Below are 19968 nucleotides of genomic sequence, written 5' to 3'. Positions count from 1 at the left end.
CCATCCCGTCGCAGTGGGTTTCCCTTTCACTCATCTTGCAGCTATCTTGAGCATAGAATGGAGAGCTACACTGTCGTCTCACCTGGGGATTCTACTCCCTACAAAACCGTTCCCCTCTCATCCCCCGATGAAGCCATAAATGCCTTGAAGCACTCGTCAAATGCCTTTCAGTCGTGGCGTAAAACAGCGCTCGAGGAGCGAATTGCTATCATGGAAAAGTTTTTGACGTCTATTCTATCTAAAAAGGATGATATTGCTACCGAGCTGGCCAACCTCATTGGTCGTCCGTTAAAACAAAACTATAATGAGTTACGCGGCCTAGAGGAGCGTGCGCGGTACATGATGTCTGTGGCGCCCGAGGCATTAAAGGACGTTGAGTGTGAGCCAAAGGAGGGCTTTCAAAGGTTTATGAGAAAAGAACCTTTGGGGACTGTGCTGGTTATTGCGGCATGGAATTATCCCTATTTGATTGCAGTGAATGGGGTGGTGCCTGCTCTTTTAGCAGGTAGGTGTTGTCTCTTTGAGAGCGACGCGTATTAACATCTCTAATGGTTATTGACAATAGGGAATACGGTTATTTTGAAGCATGCTCCGCAGACCTTCCCTTGTGCTGAACGGTTTTCGGCGGCCTTCAAAGAAGCAGGTTTACCTGATGGTGTATTTCAGGTAACGTGCAAACTGGCTACCATCTTCTCTTTGAATCCTTGTTTACATGTATTACGACCCAGCATCTTCACATTAGCCATCCTACCACCGAGCTCCTCATCAAGCATCCCCTTCTCTCCCACATTCTCTTTACTGGATCCGTCCGTGGTGGTAAGGAAGTTTCCAAAGCAGCGTCCGATCGCTTCATTGGCGTGGGTCTCGAATTGGGTGGAAAAGACGCTGCCTACGTTCGCCAAGATGCAGACGTTCTCTATGCGGCAGAGAATATTGTAGATGGTGCCATGTACAACTCTGGACAGAGCTGTTGCGGAATTGAGAGGGTCTACGTTCGGCAGGAGGTTTGGGATCAGTTCTTGGAAAAGGTTGTTCAAGTTGTCAAAGGGTATAAGCTTGGTGATCCCTTTGCTCCAGAAACCAATCTTGGACCAGTCATACGGACTGAATCTGCACATGTCATTCGTGAACACGTTGCGGACGCTAGTAAGTTTGATATATGAGCGCAAAGTACCTTTTTGCATTGTAAACAAACCACGCTTTGGCATTTTTAGTCTCAAAAGGCGCCAAACCTCTTATCGACGAAAGCCTCTTTCCATCAGCCAAGCCCGGCACACCCTACGTTGCTCCCCAAGTTCTCATCAATGTGGACCACTCCATGCGTATCATGCGGGAAGAGACATTCGGGCCTGTGGTTGGAATCATGAAAGTTGCGTCTGATGCGGAAGCTGTTCAGTTAATGAATGATTCCGAGTTTGGCTTGACTGCCTCGATTTGGACAAAAGATGTGGAAAAGGGGTTGAACATTGGGGAGGAGTAAGTCGTCTCTTTTGTCAAGTTCGGCAGCTGGTTTGTTGAAACTTTTTTTTCAGTTTGCAAGTTGGCACGGTGTTTATGAATCGCTGTGATTATCTGGATCCGGCAATGGCGTGGACCGGCTGGAAAGACTCTGGGAGAGGTGTCACGCTATCAAAGTTTGGGTGAGTTTGCATGACACTACGACGATTGGTCTGTTATGTTTTCATCAAGCTAATCCATTTGTTTACAATGTCAGTTTCGACCACTTGACAAGGTTGAAGAACTTTCATTTGAGGGTCAAAATATAAGCTTTTATATTCAGATAAAGATAAATAATATAAAATGGGCAAAATCTACAAGTTGAGGGAGCCAATGACCATTCCATTAATCGTTCACGACAGTTGCAGAACTCCACGTATCATCTACATCCATATCCACTGTAACACTGGAGCGTTCGTCAGACCATTCGTCCTCTTCGGGCGCCAAGGCCTCGACCACACCTCCCACCACCAACGTGGCATGACTTGTTATACCCAAACCAGATACTAGTCCAGCAATGCTCTCGACCGTTCCCTTTACGACTCGCTGCTCTTCACAAGTTGCCTTCTCAATGACTGCCACAGGACATTCAGGTGGGTATCCCAAATCTTTAACCAGCGTCTTCGACAATCTGTCGATGCATCCCATGGCCATCAGAAAGACGGACGTTCGCTGAGGATGATATGGGGGATATGTGGGCGCCGACCCATCCTCTTTGCGTCCGGTCGCAATGACGACTTGGTCAGCCACGCCGCGATGCGTGACGGGTATACCGGCATAAAGAGGAGCGGCCAAACTGGATGATATGCCCGGCACGACTACACATTCTACTCCACACTTTCTAAAGAACAAGACTTCTTCTCCCCCTCGTCCAAACACAAATGGATCGCCTCCCTTGAGTCGCACAACGTTTTTGCCTTCCTTTACGGCATTCAATGTCCATTTGTAAATCTCGTCTTGAGCTTCTCGGGCTCTTCCACATACTTTTCGGGCAAACTGGATGGGGCAGGTAACGAGGCGGGTGATGGCGGGTGAAACGAGGCGGTCCGAGACGACGAGATCGGCTGTTTTGAGAGCTGTAAGGGCTTTGAGAGTAAGGAGGTCGGGCGATCCTGGGCCGGCGCCGACGAGGGTGAGACTGCCAGGAAGTCTTGGTGGTGCGGGTGAGGGAGTGCGTGATGGTGCTTGCGGTTGCGATGGTTCCGAGAGCGTTGGAATATCGTCTTGTTCAGAAACAGGTTCATGTGATATTGAGAAATCGCCCAAGTCTGGATGTCGAACTGCAGACACCCATATCCGGGACTGCCTGCAACGCTCTACAATGCATGTGGGATCCTCATCGACAACAAACACCAAATCCTTTTCAATCAAGTCTCTCTCCTCAAACTGTCTTTCCAACCATCCTACTTCTCCTCTGGCCGACCGGACGGCGAGTTCCTTGCATAATCGTTGCGAAACCAGTGTGACGACAGCATTTGCAGCCAAAACGGACCGAACGATGGCTGCCGCAAGGCGAGAGCCTCCAATGACGAGACACTGACGTTGAAGTGTTGGGCGCAGAACAAGTTTGAGTGGAGACTGCGACGTTGGTATGGGTGGATAAACGTCCATACTGATCCTTCTCGTTGTCCAGTGTGGGAGACGTTAAAATAAAAAGAGATGAGGTGAGGGAGGAGACAAACGTTGCCCTATTTATAATCCTCCCCACAATTCGCCGTCCGTTGCCGTTGTCGTTCGTCGTCGTCGTTTGCCCTTCCCTTTGAGAGTCGCTGATAACACAAGTCAAAGATATCAAGAAACTTTTGATAAAGCATCTCATCTATCCATATTTAGATATATGAATTCATCACGCCATTGTCAGCGCGTGATTGGTTGAATTTCACGTGATAGAGCGTGATACAAGCATGTCTCCAGCTGGCATGTGAGAGCAAGCAACTTGAAGCACAGCGCATGTGGCATCCCTTTGTTTTTGTGGAGGGGAGCGCGTACCCTTCTCCACGCTGTGGGGATCCCCCTTCTTGTGGGATTTGCATTGCTCCACACTTTTTCATGTGCGCTTTTAGCATTGGATGGCTTGTCGATCGCCTTGCAGTTTGGGCTTTTTTACTACTGCATTGCCATTTGCATTTGCCATATTTGCATTTGCCTTCTGTACATTTGCCATTTACATTGCCATCTGCATTGCCCTTTGGACTTGCAAGTCATTGCCATATGGACGTAAGCAATTTAAAATCATTAGTTTTCTCACAATGTTTTTGGACCCTTGTTTTTTCCTCTCGGCCAAAAACCAATTGTCAATTCTGCCAGCCAATAATAAATTCTTACCATTTTCGGTGGTGGAGGAAAAGAGGGGCGAAGGTTGTCTGATGCGGCGTTTAAAAAATTCCACGGGTAACTTTTGGAACGCGCATGTCGTACGCTCCACAGTCATCCACATCACTCTCGTCATCTCACTTTAATCGCATCTGATTGGCTACCAAGATCAATATTCTGATCAAGGATGCAGAGATAAGCGCTACCGTAGAACCGGATCTCACTCCATGGTTAACAATAGATCTTATCAAGAGGAAATATTTCTTCTCACGCGATGTCACACATCACGTGAAACAGTTCCCATTGGATCGGTTCTACTTTTGTCTCCCGTCTCCCACGGTCACGGCAGAAAAAAAAGCAACGCATGTGAAAGAAAAAAAAAATAGTTTTTTGCGCGTTCGGAAGGACTCGCCAGCAAAGCGTCTGAAAAAAAGGTTGGGAGACGGTCCACCCCGCAAGGAAAGGCCCGGGAGAACGGATTTTGGGCTGGGGTAAAAGACGTTTGGGGGGGTTATTAAGAGGATTATAAAAAGCGAGCTAGTGGGAAATTTCCCCCCCGTTGTGGTTTTTCTTTTTTGTTTCTTGGGCAGTGGGCAAGCATTTTGTTGAAAAAAGCAAGATAACGATACCCTCAACAAAAAAAGATCATGGCAGCTACCCTGGAAGGAACGTTTTTCAACCCATTTATGCTGGTGGACCTGAATACCCTCGGCGGTGCATTGGATGATACATGGTCCCCTCAGCGCGACAAGCAGCAGTCTCCACCGCAGAGCCCCGTAGGGGCGATGGATCCTCTCGACATGTACTTGACGACGCCCTTTTCAGAGACGTTTGATTTGACGGGAAATTTGGATTGGTTCTCGGGCGACATGTCTCTGAGCGACGCATGCAGTGCGTCTCAGCAGGATTACAAGTTGGACAGCGAGGAGCAGAGCTCTGATGACACTGCATCGCAAGATTCCCTGTCACAGTCTGCTGGTTCTGAACACGGATCTCCCTCGCCATCGCCACTGCAAGAAACCGCATTGGCCCCTTCTCCTACACCTGCTCCCAATACCCTTTCACAGCACGTTATGTTTAGCCCGTTGAGTCCCCCTTTGGCTCCGATTGCAGCAAAATCGGCAGAGACTCTGGAAGCGCACTGCTTGGATTCGGCCGCGACAACGGCTGCAACCATTGCGCTTGCCATTCAACAGCAAGTGCAAGCGCAACAATTTGCAAATGCGTCTCCTGGAGCGTCCGCTGCGACTCTATTTGGCTCTTCCGCATCTACTTTGGCGTCAGACGATGCGAAAGCGCAAAAGCGACATCAACGCTTCAATGTGTGTGTGAACTGCGGGACGACAAAGACACCCTTGTGGCGACGAACGCCTGACGGCGGACAACCCATTTGCAACGCGTGTGGTCTGTACCTCAAGACCAATCACCGCATGCGTCCCGTCAACATTATCGATCGCGCGAACCGTCGCACAAGCGTGGCGCCGATTGTCATTCCCGCCAACCCGGCCAACTTGCTCAACTCTAGCACCACCGACCGTGTGCCTATTCCCCGCGTCACGTCTCAGATTCCAGCACCCGCACAACAACAGCCAATCGCATCCCCACAAACCCAACAAGCGCAAGTACCACACGTATTCCCATCGATTCACATTTCCACCTCTCCCCTGTCCCCCTCTTCTGCGTCCGACCTTGCGAATCGCAAGCGCCAACGCACAGATTCTGGCTACACATCAGACGAATCAGAGTCCAAGCGACAAGTCACTGCCGCCTCTCCGATCCGCGTATGCATGTCACCCGAACCCTTGTCGGAATCTGAGCATGCCGCGTTCCGGGAGCAGGTCAAGGCCATGTCGAGTTCAGAGGCGGCTACTCTTTTGAAGGCTTTGGAGCAGCAAGTTGAGATTTTGCGGGAGAGGTTGTCGGCCACTGAATGAGGTGGTTGCAGTCTCACACTTGCATTTCCTGTATATCATTTTTCTCTTGTAAAATTATTATTATTATTTTTGGTTATTTTGGGTTATTTTGGCAAATATATACCTGTATCAGCATGGCAATATTTTTCTTTTCCCATTATTTTTGAATGACTCGGTTCAGAGTCAGTGAGTCAGGCCCTTGTCATGTCGCGTAAGAGGATTTTGGCCTCTAGAAATGACAAAGCTCACCCGGAAGGTGATCAGTACCTCACCCGTAGCAACTTTCAATCTACTATAACTCTTCACATGCCGGAAAAGGATCCGCTCCGCACCCCTTCGCCTCCTCCCCCCCTCCCCCACCTCCACACTGCCGCCATCCACCACACTGAACACTCTCATCACCTGGCGTCCCATCTGACGGCCGACCAACGGCACGAGCATTTCATAGAAGAAAGGAGAGAGATGGCCAAGCGTGAGGTGGACAAGGTTGAGGAAAAGGTAGGGGCGCCTTTGTGCGGCTCGAGCTGTTTTTTCTAAAAGTCCTTTTTGCTCACATTTGATATGCAGAGAAAGATGATGCACGAGCACAGACATGAGACTGAGACTGACAACAAGGTGTAAATGCACATTCCTGTTGTACTATCGTTTTTGTAAATATACTTTTGAAATATATTGCTGGACGAGCATGAATATGTTGGTATTTCTTTTTTCTTTTTCATACTGCTGCGTTCCAAAGAAGCTGGGCGTGTTGGGGATGTTTTGTGAGGATCCCGAGTGGGTTGTTTCTTTGCGGGAGATTGTTCTGTTGACCTTCATCATGTTTTCTGGATGGATGGCATGTAATGAAAAACAAGTATACTCTGATTGAGTTGCAAAATGATGCAAGTTGCCAAACACAGAATTTAAAATGTTATTTACCAGGTCTTTTGAAATAAGCTTGTAGAGTTGCAAACGAGTTACAGGACTGTCAGTGTTACTTTGGACTTGGTGCCCATGATCATAAGAGGAGTAGATTCTTGGCGGCTTTGCAAATTAACGATATCAAAAAGTAGACTCCATCATTAAGGCGGCAAGTTTTGATGAGACAAAACTACTCGCAGGGTTGACCAGTGATGGATATCCGTCATTGGATATCCATCACATCGCAAGCCCCGCCAAAGTGTTTTTATTGTTTAATTCTATTCAAGCATACAAAACTTTTTCTTTTATTATATTGGAGCATACAAACACAAAAAAAGAGTGAACCGGTCACTCTAGTTCATTCCAGTTGCAATCATGCCATCAATCTCACGCTTCTCTTGGGTAAGAGCACAAGGGACGCAGAAGCAGTGCGCACACTACAAAAGTCAATGTTTTAGCCAACCACATTAACGATAGAATACAAAAAAAATCCTTTTGAAAACTTACGAAATCTGAGCAAGAGTCGCCAGTAATGTTGTACTTGCTCCGAACGCTCGCACGGCCACCTGATCCGATACAAGGTCCGCATCCGCATTGCGCGGCGCAATAGTACATGAAGCAGTCCTAGCCAAAAAAAAGATGATCAAGATCCGTGTGTTTTACAAACTACGTAAAAAGACTACTTACCCCACAGCATCCATCATTCTTGTTCATAGATTGTTTGTTTGTAGCATAGACATAACAGGGCGCCAAGCACGCCAAACAGCACGTTCCAAAGTCTCCGAAACAGTCAAAGAGACTGTGAGACCAATCTTTTGGTGGGCGCTGGACAACTTGAGTGACAACGACAACCTAAAACAACATTATCCATTAGTACATGACTATCATTTTAAGCGCGTTGTTAGAACGATGTGTCGTATTTACGTTGGTTTGACCGGGAGCGGCCCCTGCGACGGGTTGGGGGGCGTACCCGGGTTGAACAGTCGTCATTTGAGGTTGGGCTTGCATGGTTGTTGTTGTTGTTTTTTTTTTTTATTTCAAAACTTGTGTTTTTCAAAAAAGAGATATAGATCCTAGTTTGAAAAAGCGAGGTTAACAAAACCCGACGAAAATCCCGCCGCCAAATGAAACCTACCAAAGCTCAAGAAGGTGGAAGAGGAGGATGAACCTTCACAAACCACAAACAATTCACTTGCTCTTTATAAAAAATCTGGGACGAGAGGCTGAGGGCAAGAAGCTGAGCTATCTAGTTTTGTGTTTTGTTCAAAAATTGATTCCTTCGCCTCCTTCATATACACATTATGGCCCCATCTTGCACGCTGACATAATCAATACTTGTTTATGCGTGTTGTTTAAACTCCGATGGGGCTTCGGGTTTTGGACTCTTGCGGGCAGAGGATCTTTTGATGTTGTTGGGTGTTTGGGTAGAGAATATATGGAAATTGTCTTTTGATACTGTTACTCGCTTTTTTCTCAATACAATTGGAATATCCATGGTATTTACGCAAGGTTTGTAAGTTATTGATTTAATGTATTCATTACCCGCAACCTCATGGTCGTTTGCACTGGCAACCACGTTTTTTACTTTTGCAAGGATATATAGTTTTTGCATGTTGTTTTCTGCAAAAGGCGGAACCACTAGACGATCGTCGCGTATGTATGGCTGACGTTTATAAGATGCCACGCCACTTAAAAGCATAATTCTTTGACACTGGTAGCAGCTTCCCAAGAGATGTTTCGTTTTTTTTTTTTTGCAAATAGACAAAAATACTCAAGATGCAACACATTTGAATATATATTGAATGGCTCCATGTCTCCCCCACTTTCGATAATTATATACATAGATTCGTCTTATGTGGTGGTATCGGATTTGGGTATTGTCGCTAAAAGAACGGTATCCCAACCACAACGTGTCGATTCACAACAAAGAATCAAGTAATTAAAACTTTCAATCATAAAACACTTTTGTAAATAAAGCATGCAATGAACAAGACAAAGAATTATATATACGGGAAGATAAGGGATTATAAAGTGAAGCAGAGTGCAAGAAAATGGAAATGAATCTACTAGGTGTCCCTGGTTGCCTAGTCAGGATATCCCCGTTTTCTTGCATTTCTACGTTTTATTCATGAAAGTTGCACTCGTCGGCAATGACCCTTTAAAAATACTTGATATTACCAACCCTCGGTAGTGTTGACCAGTGTTGACCCAATGCGCATCTTTGCTTTTAATGAATTCGGGATAAGCAAAAAGATTTTGGTGCCCTGCAAGAATCACATTGGCTGGGACCTCCATCTCGGATTTGAACAGAGACCTTGTGCCCTCCAGCCTATCCAAACAAATTCCTTTTCTGGGTATTTTGAACATCTTCCGCTCGTTATGAGCCCAGATCCAAGTTTTTGCATGACAATATTGCAAAGGATGTTTTCGCCATAACAAACCCCCCCAAAATGCAAAATGAATATTTATGTACAACCTCTTCGCCAAAACAACACAAAAGAATAATCAAAAAAAAAAACAAGCAAATACACAACTTGTGTGTGTGTGTACCCTCCCATTTCTCCCAAAATCCCCACTTTGCCTTTCCCCTTTCTTTAAATCCGCGCACTGGTCCATTATCCTCCTCTTTTGAATCTTGATATTACATCTCCTCCCCCTCATCCAACCCCACATCCGCAACCTCCTCATCCTCAACTTCACTATCACTCCCATGACCCGTCTCCCACTCACTCTCTGCCACCTCTGTCCCCTCTTCCTCCCATCCTCCGTGCCACTGCCCTCTTCCTCCTCCCCGTCAGCATCCTCATTTTGCTCATGGTGGACCAGGTCCTCCAACAAGGCCGCCGTCCGATCAAGCAGCTTTTGTAGCATCTCTTTGAAGGTGGCTGAGAGCATGCTGCAAAGCTACGCGCTCCCGCCACCGAAAAAGGACGGCCATCTCTTTGCCGTAGGTCCACCATCGACGGAAATCTGCAAACGGGTCAAAGAGTGGGAGCGACGAGGCTGATTTTCGGCGCTTTTCGGGTGAGGATGACTGAGTTTCGTCGTCACTGGCTGATCGACCACGCTTTTTTGACCCAGACGACGACGATGATGAACCCCCAGAGGGCGGGGTAGATGGGCAGGACCTAGCGTGACGCTTGCTTCGGACGGGAGTTCTTGCGGTGGTGGGTGAGTCGCCTCCACCATTCAGCTTCCGTGTCTTTGGCGGTGAGGCCCCGCTATCATCTTTTGGAATCGCCGATCGGGACTCGCCGCTTAATGTCTCCCCTTCTTGGCCCCGCTTCCGCTTGCGTGGGCTATCAGAAAGGTTGCTGCTTGGCGCACGCGGGCGTGAATGACCATTCGATGCACCCGGCGGTCGACCTTGTGATGTCCGCTCGCCGTCGCGTCCATCTCGCTCATCCAAAACGTCCTCTGCCGCCCTCCGCAATTGCTCAAGCTTCTCACGCTGCAGCTTCTTATGATCCCACGTCCGCATCGCTTGGCAGCGGTTCATGATGGCGGAATCATGGTTGTCGTTGCTCGGTATAGCTGCAAGCCTCTCAAAGATGATCGATCCCAGTATCTCGGCAATGGTGCAACATCGATCATATTGCATACCGCCAGGTGTCTCCGCTTGACTCTTCAACCAGCCATAGTCGAAACTGCAAGGTTTGCAAGCCCACTTTTCGAGCTCCTCATGGGACATGAGGGCGACCACCACGCAGCTGACAAGTGGAACGAGAAAAAAAGCGGTACAGAGAAATCAGTCCATCAACAAACTCGAGGTATGGCACAAACAATGACAAGTCATAAACTTACGTTATCAGGTGGGGATTTTCCATGATCCGGCATGTAACCTGGAACTCTTCTTGCGGCTCTGGCCAGTACCCGCGATAATGCAACTGTTGCCTAGCCAAAGCATAAAGGTCCTGGTTAAAAGTGGCAGGAGCCTTACCCTTGGCAGAATACTCGACCGCAGAGGGCCCTCCCAAATGCAGTCGAATAGACCGATCGACAATTGCACTGGGTATCGCAAAGGATTCAAAGCGGCTGCCATCCATGGTACCATATGCTTTGAGCATATCGGCGGTGTTGATTACATGGTTCAGGCCATGAATGGTCAGCCTTTGGCGCTGAATAAGCCGGTTTGCCGCGTGAACGTTGATCACGACGCCCGTTACGACGCTGTACTCGGGCTCTACCAGTCGGAATGTATCAGCGGATACGGAATAATGATCGTATGATAATATCGATGATACTCACCGTACGGCTCATTGGTCGGATCTGGTAGAACGGGCGCTGCATGCTTGGCAGTGCCATCGCTGGAAGCGCTTGATCTTCTCCGGGGGTTGGGGATTACAATCTCTTCGCGCGTCGGCTTTACAAAAGCCGTTGCTCTATCGGCTTGGGGTTGCAGGCATTCAAACAGGGGTATCAGGTATAGGTGATGACATGGCTTGCCCATATTTTCCCACGACCAACTCGGTTGCGCAAACTGAGCCGCAACCGACTGGAACTTGCCCTTTAATGCATTGACGTGATAGCCTGTGCGAAATACTAGCCATAGAGCGCGCTTGAAGAGATCGTACGTGAATCCGTCTGGATCGAAGTCGGGATCCTCTTTGCGGACGGGTTGGGTGATGGTGTTTGTAGAGTAATAATGGCGGAAGGAAAATCCACCAATCATCTGCCTGGCGTCCTCCACCAGGATTTTGGTCAACCGGTACATTTCTGAAATCTCCTCGTTGCAGTCGGCCATGACCTGCAACGATGTACCGCGGAGTTCCGTTCGCTCGTCCGGTGTTAGATTTGGGATAAACAGTCCCAGATACCGTGGGTCTGGTGGAAATTCCCGGTAGACCGGAAACACTCGCAAGGTCGCGAGCCATGGTGCGAATCGTGATTCCATCTCGAGAGACAGATGGAATAAGAGCCGCATGATGACGGCTTGCACAGCTCCAAACCCTTCGATAAGCGGCACCCGTTGGCGTCGGGTATCGCATCTGTCTTGCACTGTCGTGAGCCACATATCGAAGGCGGCTTCCTCTTCGTGACCAGGGCCCCACGCAGAAAGAGCAGCACGAAGAGGAATTGACAACAGTCGGGCACCTGGTTCGATGATTTCGTTTTCGTCGATCGTTATGCTTCGACGGGCCGGGCTGCAAAAGAGAGCAGCGTTCACATCGATATTGTTTGCGTTGGCCCATTCCAGATAAAATCGATCTAGGGCCTCCACCATTTGATCCGCGGACGGTGCATTGGCCATTATGAAAAAGTGTTGTTGATACTATTGGGTATACGGATTGGGTATCTCGGGTGCGGTGGAGGTGAACGCGATGAATCAAGCCAGCGGTTCTACGTAGGAGCGACGGGGGAAACGGAAATAGGTAAACGGAAGCAAGAAGCAATGCTAGGACTTTTGGGCAGTTCCTCTTTGTAATGGTCGTGGGATCTACTAGATTGTGGAATAAATAGTAGAGGGCAGCGTAATGTGGGCGCATGTGATAACTGGGTGGGATCCGCTGCGGATGGGGAAAAAAGGGAAGGGGGGCGTGGGGGACGGGAGCTCTTTATGCTTTTCGCCAGCCAGTGTGAGCTGTTTGCCGGGAGAGAATCAAAAAATAAAAATAGGGAAATGCGGGTCAAAAAGGTATTGTAATTTGGGAAATGGGCAGATGGCGGAAGGGATCAGCGCTCACGTTCGTTTGCTCGCCTTTCCCACGAGAGATGCAAGTAGCCAATCAAATGCACACGTCATGACGCATTTCAACAAGCGCGTTAAAGGCAATAGGAAAGCAATAGGAAAGCAATAGCAAAGCAATAGCAAATGGAAGGAAAAACAAAGAAGATCCTCAAAAAGCAAAACAAATGACGCAAGAAAGGACTGTCGCGACACGGCGATCCTCAAAAGTAGAACGTGCACGGCTTTTGAAATACCTCGGGCCAAAAACAACATATCCTTGTATTCTTATACCTTGGCAGCAGTTGATGAAAGATCGCGAGTTGTCACAAGAGCGAACCTTGTTTGAAATCCCAGTTGGCAATATTAGATCTACTTGGAAGCAAAAGATGAGATCAATGTGTGTGTTATCGTTAAATGTGGCTTACAGATCCTCATCTCTTTGATGGCTGCTGACCCAATGATTTTGCAAAGATCCAGTATTTAATTACATACCGCGACATGCTTAAAATGTCCGAAAGGCAATATGACCCGACCATGACGTCTGAAGGATTCCGCGAAACGTCGAGTGTGAGATTCGCTTAATCGTTGACATGAAGCGACCCCAAAGATAAAGGCTTGCTCTTTATTAGATACTACAATAGAATCTATCAAAAATCTAATGGACTCGAAATGGTCTGCAAGATCTTCATCCATGATCCTCTCCACCGTCTTGAGCCTTGTCAATATGTTGTTAATATGCATGGAGCTGATTGGCAAGTTCAGTTCAGCACAAGGCGCCCAATTCCGTCCGAGATGACAGGTAAAAAGTCATCGTTTGGCCATTGGGCTGAAAGGCGTAACTGGAAAGCCATAAAGAATATGGGTGACATACGCTTGATGAATCAAACATGCCACAACATATAATGGGACAAGGAACGATGGATTTATTTTTTTTAATGATATGAATAGAAGGGTCTGATGAAAAGATCCATGACCCAATAGTAGGGTTAGTTTCTTTTCCTCACGAATGTTCCAAAACTGATACCAGCAATCTATCCAAACCATAGATATCTACTCATATCAACATCTGTGTTCGCGCCAGTAGATTTTTAAAGATCTAAAAACCAGTCGCTCTTGGAAGGTCTCCTGTTCAGCATGCCAAGTACAGGGCCCGAGTTGATTGCAGTCGGGATGGGCACGGATTAAACACCATGCTACATGACAATTACAATAAGTATATCTTATCGGTCGTAATTTCTTCAGGGTGTTTGGCCGAGTTGGTCTAAGGCGCTACGTTCAGGTCGTAGTCTCTCCGGAGGCGTGAGTTCGAATCTCACAGCACCCATTTCTTCACACAACGCTTGGTTTTTACTCTACGCGGATGGAATTTTCTTTTTTTGTATCCAACCTCTGCAATATACAGAACATGACCAACCCCCAATGAAGAACATCCTCAGCTCAGCTCAAGAAAAGCTCGCAAAGAGCATTGCATGTTTTTGAACCGTGCTCTTACATTGTTCCTCGTAGGTCACCGCGGATGGTCCAATCTAAAGGTCAAACAGAACCCCCCGCTGTCAAAAGCAAGAAAAGACCTCCAATGGAGATAAGAAATCTACACCCCAATCCATGTGAATGATAATGACTTTTCACAACAGTGTTCCTCCCAACAAGCCTTGATCGCTTGTTGTTGGAAATGATTCACATGGCTGCTGCGCAATGTAATGTACACAACGTGATGGAACATGACGTAACATGTGTGATAAAGGGCTGGTATCGGAGGGGGTTATAAAAACGCTAGGGACATTTGCAAAAGCCCTTTTTCCTGCCACTATTACGTTTTGCATTCAAGTTACAGCAAGAACATCGTAAAAGAATCCATACGAAAGCCAACAGCAAACCAACACCAATCCCCACGCACATATACAAATTGAACATGACGCAACCTGTCGAAATCACGCCAGCACCCCTCCCCGCTACCAAAGGCCGCAAGATCCTTTATTGTCTCGACGACACTGAAGCAGATTACAACCATCTCGAATGGGTCCTCAAGCACTATCTGCACTCCAATGATGAACTTACAGCCGTCAATGTCCGGCATACCCCAATGCCAACGGGCCGATCTCTTGACGCATGGGCCGAATATAAACACGCCGAAAAAGATAAAGCATACAAAGATATTCAAGTTAAACTTCAACAAGTGTGTAGTAAGGCTGGCAAGAGTTTTCCGTTGACAGTCATTGTTGAATGCGAGGAAAAAGCTGGCAAGTATTTGGTCAACTTGGCCAATGATACCAAACCGGATGTCATTTTAGTTGGGAGTTTGGAGAGGAAGGGGATTATTTCCAGGTTGTTTCATACGGGGGTGGGACACTATGTCGCGAAACATGCTTCAATGCCCGTCGTGGCCGTCAAGGATTTGGAGGATGGGAATCTCGACGATGTCCCGGCACACGCTGCTCCTGCTGCCGTGAACGATTCCACGGGTGCATGGGCTGCTACCGGTTTACCGGCTCCGATCGGAGGCAAGCGTGATCTGACAGCGGAGACGCACCAGCCGACTGTGGCTCATGAGACACACGCCTCGGGAAAAGCCCCTGCTGCTCCTACCCCTGCCGATCCACCTGTAGTGCCTCCTTTGCCAAATGCAAAGATTGCATTGTAATCTATTGTTGTAAAATTGAAATGGCCTATCAGGTTTTTGTAGTATGAGATATAGTCTTTTGTAATTTTGCAGTTTAGGTACACATGTTCTATTATAATAAATTTGTACAGTGAATTAGTGAGGATCCGATGCGAGTCTTTTTTTGGTGTTTGACTACCAGTCTTTTGTGGATGTCGACCGTTCAAGCTTGTCGATGAGCTCTCCAAAGTATTGTTCTTCAAATAGATTCAGATAATCTCCTGCGGCTGGGCGTTGACCATTGATTTGCTCGGAAATAGTATTTGGAGATTGCCACGAAGATTCATCTGCAATCTTTTCATAATCGGGTCCATCTGGTGTGATCTCTCTTTTTTCAAAGGTCGGTGACGAAGGTGTTGATTGTGGTGTGATCTCTCTTTTTTCAAAGGTCGGTGACGAAGGTGTTGATTGTGGTGTGATCTCTCTTCTTTCAAAGGTCGGTGACGAAGGTGTTGATTGTGCGAGGACGGTTATGGTGCGCCGTGGTGGACGCTGCGGTATTGTCTCGTTTGCGGGGGCCTCAGAAGTGTCTTGAGGTAAGGTGTCTTGGGCAACTTTTTCTGAAATTCGCTTTCTACTTTTCCATTCTCGTTTCGGTGTGGAATCCTCTGCCGGGCTTCTGGTGACCTCCCTTCCTTTCCTCCACTCCCTGTCATATTGTTTTCGCGCAACATGCTCTGAGAATCTGGTGGCATGATCTTTTGATCCTCTCTGCTTGGATTGTCCTTTAGCGACGGAATGTTGCGACGAGCTTGTGATCGCAGGGACATTTCCTTCCGTCATTTCTTCGCGATGTTGTTCAGACGTTGAGGCGAGCAAAGTACTTGCGACCTGTTCACCATCTTCATTGTCCCCTTCACCAAGTAGAGCTGATTTGGCAAACGCCTCAGAGTTGCGTTGCAGGATTTCTTCCTCGTCTTCATCCCCTAAGGGGTATCTATCCAATCGTATCGATTCTGCAATAACCGCAGCCTGCACGGCTCGATTTCGGGAATAAAGTTTTGGCTGGAACTGAAGATCAGTCATTCTGGATTCCGCTGGCTTATTCCCAGTTACCGTTGCATTTCTTGGGTTCTCGTCCTGCACAGGATCCGATTCTGATACGTTAGTCTTAGCAAGCGCGGCCTTGGCCTGGGCTTCATGGAATTTCCGACAAAATTCCGTGATGGCGATACTGTACGAAGCATCGCCGAGATTTTGAATAGAGCCCGCCGGACACAGTGAAGTCAGATCTGATGGATCTAGAACTTTGGGAATAACTTCTTGGATATTCACCGCTTGCTTGCATTCCGCTGCTTGTGCATGTATTTCGCGCAGTACACCTTTGAGTACGACAGCGCCCTACGTAAATGTAAAAGTATTGGAATGTTGGGATAGATCGGGCAGACCAGCAAAACCAGAAAACCAGCGTACCCGGGCTAATATTCCGGGATTCAAAATAATCAAGTCCGGCTTTTCTTGATCAAAGAGTTCAACCAGTTGTCGAACAAGGTGTGCCTCTGTTCGATGCCGTGTCACATTTACATTGGCCCCGCAAACACTGCCAAGTTCCTTTATCCTGTCCTTTGAATTGGTTGTGTTGATCGCGGAGCGATACGCTTCTAAACCTATCGACATACCATATGAGTATATAAAAGGCCTCCAAGTAACCTCCAGTAACTCCACCTACATGGGCCAATCGCGACGTGGATCCTCGGAATGCATGTCCGGAGTGCGATGCTAGCATGCATTTTCTTGACCAGAACCTTGATCGCTTGGACTCTTTTGCAGATGACTGCTAGCAAACTGTGCCACATGTATTACTATAGCAACATTCAAACGGAGACACCTTTGGAACGTGGATTTGTAAGCAACCAGAACAAATCTATTCTTTGGCAGAGTGTAAGGATCCATCACAAGGGTCTTTTTGCCTCTTTGGAAAGGTCTTGTCGTTTGGACTTGGCGCCCATCTGTTCGAGGGGGACAAGCGATCGACGGAGGACAGCCGGGGATGCCCAGCTGAAGGAAGCCTAAAGTCATTTGCAACTTGCTTCATCCCATTCGGCCCAAAACAAACAAAAGTTCCTACGACGGCTCGTGTAAGCAAATGGTAACGCACTCAATCTCATTATCACGTGCATGTACACTATGTCCATCTCCGATTGGCTGCCTGTCTTCCAGTGCCGACCCTTCCCGTTCACCCGGTTCCACCAGTCAAATGTGTCCCCGTGCGAGAATCCAGGCCTTCCGTCCCGTTGGGAGTCAGCTTACTCACGGGGCTTAGTCGCAAGAGGCTTAGTATGGCAAGCCTTGAGCCATGGTTCATCGTCGTCGCATCCGCCCCGTTTTTTCTTTTAACGTTGTGACCTGGATTTTCACGAAGCCGCAGGAATGCTGCAAGACGGACTTTATCGTCGTCGAGGACGTCACCGACAAGCTGTATCTACCTGCTGCTGCACGGAACGCCCCGACATTTGGATCCGAGGCGCATGTTTGCCGACATTTATAGATTAAACTATAAACAGCACCATATTTGTCACAGGTACGCTTGAGCCTCTCGTCGGAAATCAACTGGGTGCGGACGGAAAACACAATCCCATTGCTGTCAATGACAAGGACGATGGAAATCCCTTGACAAATGGAATGATAATGGTGATTCGTCCTTTGGGCGCCTTTTGATATAGACTTGAAACGAGCCAACAAGGACCGCGCTCCGCCGTGCCTGGTGTTGTGTTATACTCTTCTTTAAACCTGTTGATTAGCGGGATACCGGAGCTAACACATTTCACCTTCTTGTGGTCTTGCGGGTGCTTGGCGGTACACAGTCATTATCGTAGCCAAAAAGCCGAGGCAACAACCTCATGGCCTCGCTTCAACAGTCTGACGCAGGAAGGCTCCGGCCTCATCCAAGCGAACAAAGGTATTCCTTCCATTCCTTTGATATTTTCTCGGCGACGCTGGTTTTGGAATGTTTCCGTTGCATTGGGTCGCGTCACCAACAGAGTTGCGCTGAGTGATTGACGGGCCCTCGGAGGGGACACCCTAAAAATTCCCATTCATTGCCCTGTCTACCAGCGACGCGACTTTTTGACATGATGGATATTGATCTCGTTGTTTCCACCTCGCTCCCGTTCTTTTACTACTCGCATGCACTCCAACGTCGTCACGTACCTCAACCTTGTCGCCGTCGTCGTGTGGAACTTGTCGATCAAACTAGTTTGAAGAGTCCAGCGCCAGGGAGTGTCCGATACGAACTACGCGTCTTGCAGCAGCCTATACGCGCGCGAGCCTGCGGGTTTGGAACAAAAGGTTAGTAGTAAAAGGCACGTTTGCTTAGGATGTAAGATAAGCCGGGTATACGACAGCGCAAATGCTGAATTGCTGGGAAGAATGTCTTTTTGCCACCATTATGGGGCCAAAAAAATGGTGTGAAAATGCTCTTACCAGAACAAGATATTGACACATCATTTGTTCCCGTTATGTCAGATCGACGACGAGTGGATCCTGTAAGTTCTGCACGTCAATCCCCTTCTCATACTACTAGCTGAGATTCGCCTGCACGTCCCTTTTTGCAATCATCTTTTTGCTCGACTGTATAATAGCCACCAGTAGTGGAGCTAATCAAATATGACGAGAGAAATATCCGAGATTCCAGGTAAGACGAGATCGTGGTGTCACGGTGTCATGGTGGCTACTTGCATTTCTAGATACAAGGACCCAACCTCCACTGAAACTGGTTTTCCTCGATCGTTGTTTTTAGTGCGCAAGAAGAACCATACCTTGTGTGCCATGCTTCGTTGTGTAGTGCCGATGGGACAGAGGACCGAGGTCTCATTAACAATATTTACGCCGACGAATCGGCCGGTGAACTTGGTGCAAGTCAGCACGCATTGGTCGGTTGCGCGGTTGCGACGGCTCAGCCTCTAAAGGACGTGCACGGTGTGAAAAAGCTTATGTTTATATTCCCTGACTTGTCCGTTCGTCCACCGGGACATTTGAGGCTCAAGTTTAGATTGGTAGACTTGAGGCCAGTTTTTGAGAGAGGAACAGGGTAAGTAGGATAGTGTAGCGAGGGACAGAAGGGAGAGAGAATGAAAGAAAAGAAAGATTCTGGTGGAACCGGATCGGTTCACATGCAAATTCTGCCGCGTTGGCCCTCTGTATAGCGATTACTGTATTTGAGTGAAGTTGCCGGTCACTTGGATCTGATAGTAGTAACATTTGCAGGGCGGGCACAACTGATGGGGAGGAGCAAAACGTGCTGACATCCGGAGGGCTGCGAACGTCATCAGGGCCATCAGCATTCCGACCGGTAGCGAGCACCTCTAGAGTTACGACCGCGTTGACCTCGCAAGAGCATATCAACATGGCTGAGGAGGCTGCCCTATCATCAGCGATACCCATACAAGCAATGACGTTATCGGATGTATTTACATGTTACCGCGCAAAGCAGTTTCCTGGCATGTTGGAGGTAAGCTATCTCCTTGTTTCATCTTGGGACCCTGAACGTCCTTTGCGCGGTTACCGGCCTCTCATTCTTGTATTCATGTAGTCAACAGATTTATCGAAATGCCTTGTTGCCCAAGGCGTTCAAGACATCCCGATAAGAGACAAGGGTGTCGACCCCTCAAGAATGCTCGACCGCTACTAAATTGGACTGATCTCGCTGTCCAGTAGCCTGTTGCGTGAAATCTTTTCTCCCAACCACAATTTCCCGTGTTCAAATAAGAAGGCTGATTCTGTTGTTTTTTGTATGTCGACGTTGAACTCGTCGACTGTTCAAGGCTATGTTGTTGTTGTTTTTTGTTTTTTTAATTTTTATTTACATTCGGATCGTGGCCTCTTAAGATCCCAAATCATTGTTTGATATGCGAGGAAGAGAATATGATCTAAAGAGGAGATGGGCACATCTTTTGGATAGCGACACTGCTAATGATGTGTTTTTTTTTCTTGCTATGGATCTGCAAAATTGGGGATGCACGTTGAAATAGTAAATCCAAGCTAAAAATAACCCATGTCCGCAAACGGCTATAGGCACT

General features: G+C 47.7%; 9 protein-coding genes and 1 non-coding gene across 10 annotated transcripts; 6 read left to right on the top strand and 4 right to left on the bottom strand.

Moving 5' to 3' along the window:
* Nucleotides 1–34: 34 nt before the first annotated feature.
* Nucleotides 35–1823, top strand: SPPG_01743 (uncharacterized protein). Its single transcript, XM_016750059.1, has 6 exons — nucleotides 35–505; nucleotides 566–666; nucleotides 729–1146; nucleotides 1215–1476; nucleotides 1533–1640; nucleotides 1715–1823. The coding sequence occupies exons 1-6, from the start codon at nucleotides 58–60 to the stop codon at nucleotides 1764–1766; spliced, it is 1389 nt and encodes a 462-aa protein (XP_016610696.1). The 5' UTR covers nucleotides 35–57; the 3' UTR covers nucleotides 1767–1823.
* Nucleotides 1737–3272, bottom strand: SPPG_01742 (uroporphyrinogen-III C-methyltransferase). Its single transcript, XM_016750058.1, has one exon. The coding sequence runs from the start codon at nucleotides 3106–3108 to the stop codon at nucleotides 1843–1845; it is 1266 nt and encodes a 421-aa protein (XP_016610695.1). The 5' UTR covers nucleotides 3109–3272; the 3' UTR covers nucleotides 1737–1842.
* A 1185-nt stretch (nucleotides 3273–4457) lies between these two features.
* On the top strand, nucleotides 4458–5744 carry SPPG_01741 (uncharacterized protein; the record flags this gene model as incomplete). The annotated part of the gene is made up of 1 exon (XM_016750057.1): nucleotides 4458–5744. The coding sequence occupies one exon, from the start codon at nucleotides 4458–4460 to the stop codon at nucleotides 5742–5744; it is 1287 nt and encodes a 428-aa protein (XP_016610694.1).
* A 183-nt stretch (nucleotides 5745–5927) lies between these two features.
* Nucleotides 5928–6344, top strand: SPPG_01740 (uncharacterized protein; the record flags this gene model as incomplete). Its single annotated transcript, XM_016750056.1, has 2 exons — nucleotides 5928–6221; nucleotides 6291–6344. The coding sequence occupies 2 exons, from the start codon at nucleotides 5928–5930 to the stop codon at nucleotides 6342–6344; spliced, it is 348 nt and encodes a 115-aa protein (XP_016610693.1).
* Nucleotides 6345–7126: 782 nt separating this feature from the next.
* SPPG_01739 (uncharacterized protein) lies at nucleotides 7127–7887 on the bottom strand (the record flags this gene model as incomplete). Its single annotated transcript, XM_016750055.1, has 5 exons — nucleotides 7759–7887; nucleotides 7548–7696; nucleotides 7393–7475; nucleotides 7311–7328; nucleotides 7127–7247 (listed from the first exon to the last, which is right to left on the bottom strand). Exons 2-5 carry the CDS (start codon nucleotides 7629–7631, stop codon nucleotides 7127–7129), a joined length of 306 nt encoding a protein of 101 aa, XP_016610692.1. The 5' UTR covers nucleotides 7632–7696; nucleotides 7759–7887.
* Nucleotides 7888–9015: 1128 nt separating this feature from the next.
* SPPG_01738 (uncharacterized protein) lies at nucleotides 9016–12302 on the bottom strand. Its single transcript, XM_016750054.1, has 3 exons — nucleotides 10872–12302; nucleotides 10428–10806; nucleotides 9016–10333 (listed from the first exon to the last, which is right to left on the bottom strand). Exons 1-3 carry the CDS (start codon nucleotides 11872–11874, stop codon nucleotides 9475–9477), a joined length of 2241 nt encoding a protein of 746 aa, XP_016610691.1. The 5' UTR covers nucleotides 11875–12302; the 3' UTR covers nucleotides 9016–9474.
* Nucleotides 12303–13532: 1230 nt separating this feature from the next.
* Nucleotides 13533–13615, top strand: SPPG_10040. Its single transcript has one exon. It is a non-coding gene; the product is annotated as a tRNA-Leu (tRNA).
* Nucleotides 13616–14069: 454 nt separating this feature from the next.
* On the top strand, nucleotides 14070–15056 carry SPPG_01737 (uncharacterized protein). Its single transcript, XM_016750053.1, has one exon. It carries the CDS (start codon nucleotides 14204–14206, stop codon nucleotides 14930–14932), a length of 729 nt encoding a protein of 242 aa, XP_016610690.1. The 5' UTR covers nucleotides 14070–14203; the 3' UTR covers nucleotides 14933–15056.
* On the bottom strand, nucleotides 14898–16686 carry SPPG_08954 (uncharacterized protein). Its single transcript, XM_016757104.1, has 3 exons — nucleotides 16620–16686; nucleotides 16364–16557; nucleotides 14898–16291 (listed from the first exon to the last, which is right to left on the bottom strand). Exons 1-3 carry the CDS (start codon nucleotides 16678–16680, stop codon nucleotides 15086–15088), a joined length of 1461 nt encoding a protein of 486 aa, XP_016610689.1. The 5' UTR covers nucleotides 16681–16686; the 3' UTR covers nucleotides 14898–15085.
* Nucleotides 16687–17195: 509 nt separating this feature from the next.
* On the top strand, nucleotides 17196–19958 carry SPPG_01736 (uncharacterized protein). The gene is made up of 7 exons (XM_016750052.1): nucleotides 17196–17849; nucleotides 18147–18238; nucleotides 18416–18435; nucleotides 18532–18584; nucleotides 18690–18980; nucleotides 19157–19400; nucleotides 19482–19958. Exons 1-7 carry the CDS (start codon nucleotides 17791–17793, stop codon nucleotides 19578–19580), a joined length of 858 nt encoding a protein of 285 aa, XP_016610688.1. The 5' UTR covers nucleotides 17196–17790; the 3' UTR covers nucleotides 19581–19958.
* Nucleotides 19959–19968: the final 10 nt, after the last annotated feature.

Source organism: Spizellomyces punctatus (assembly GCF_000182565.1).
Source record: "Spizellomyces punctatus DAOM BR117 chromosome Unknown supercont1.3, whole genome shotgun sequence".
In the NCBI taxonomy this organism is placed as follows: Eukaryota; Fungi; Chytridiomycota; class Chytridiomycetes; order Spizellomycetales; family Spizellomycetaceae; genus Spizellomyces; species Spizellomyces punctatus.
The sequence above is the reverse complement of the archived record's forward strand: the minus strand, read 5'-3'. Positions and strand labels throughout refer to the sequence as shown.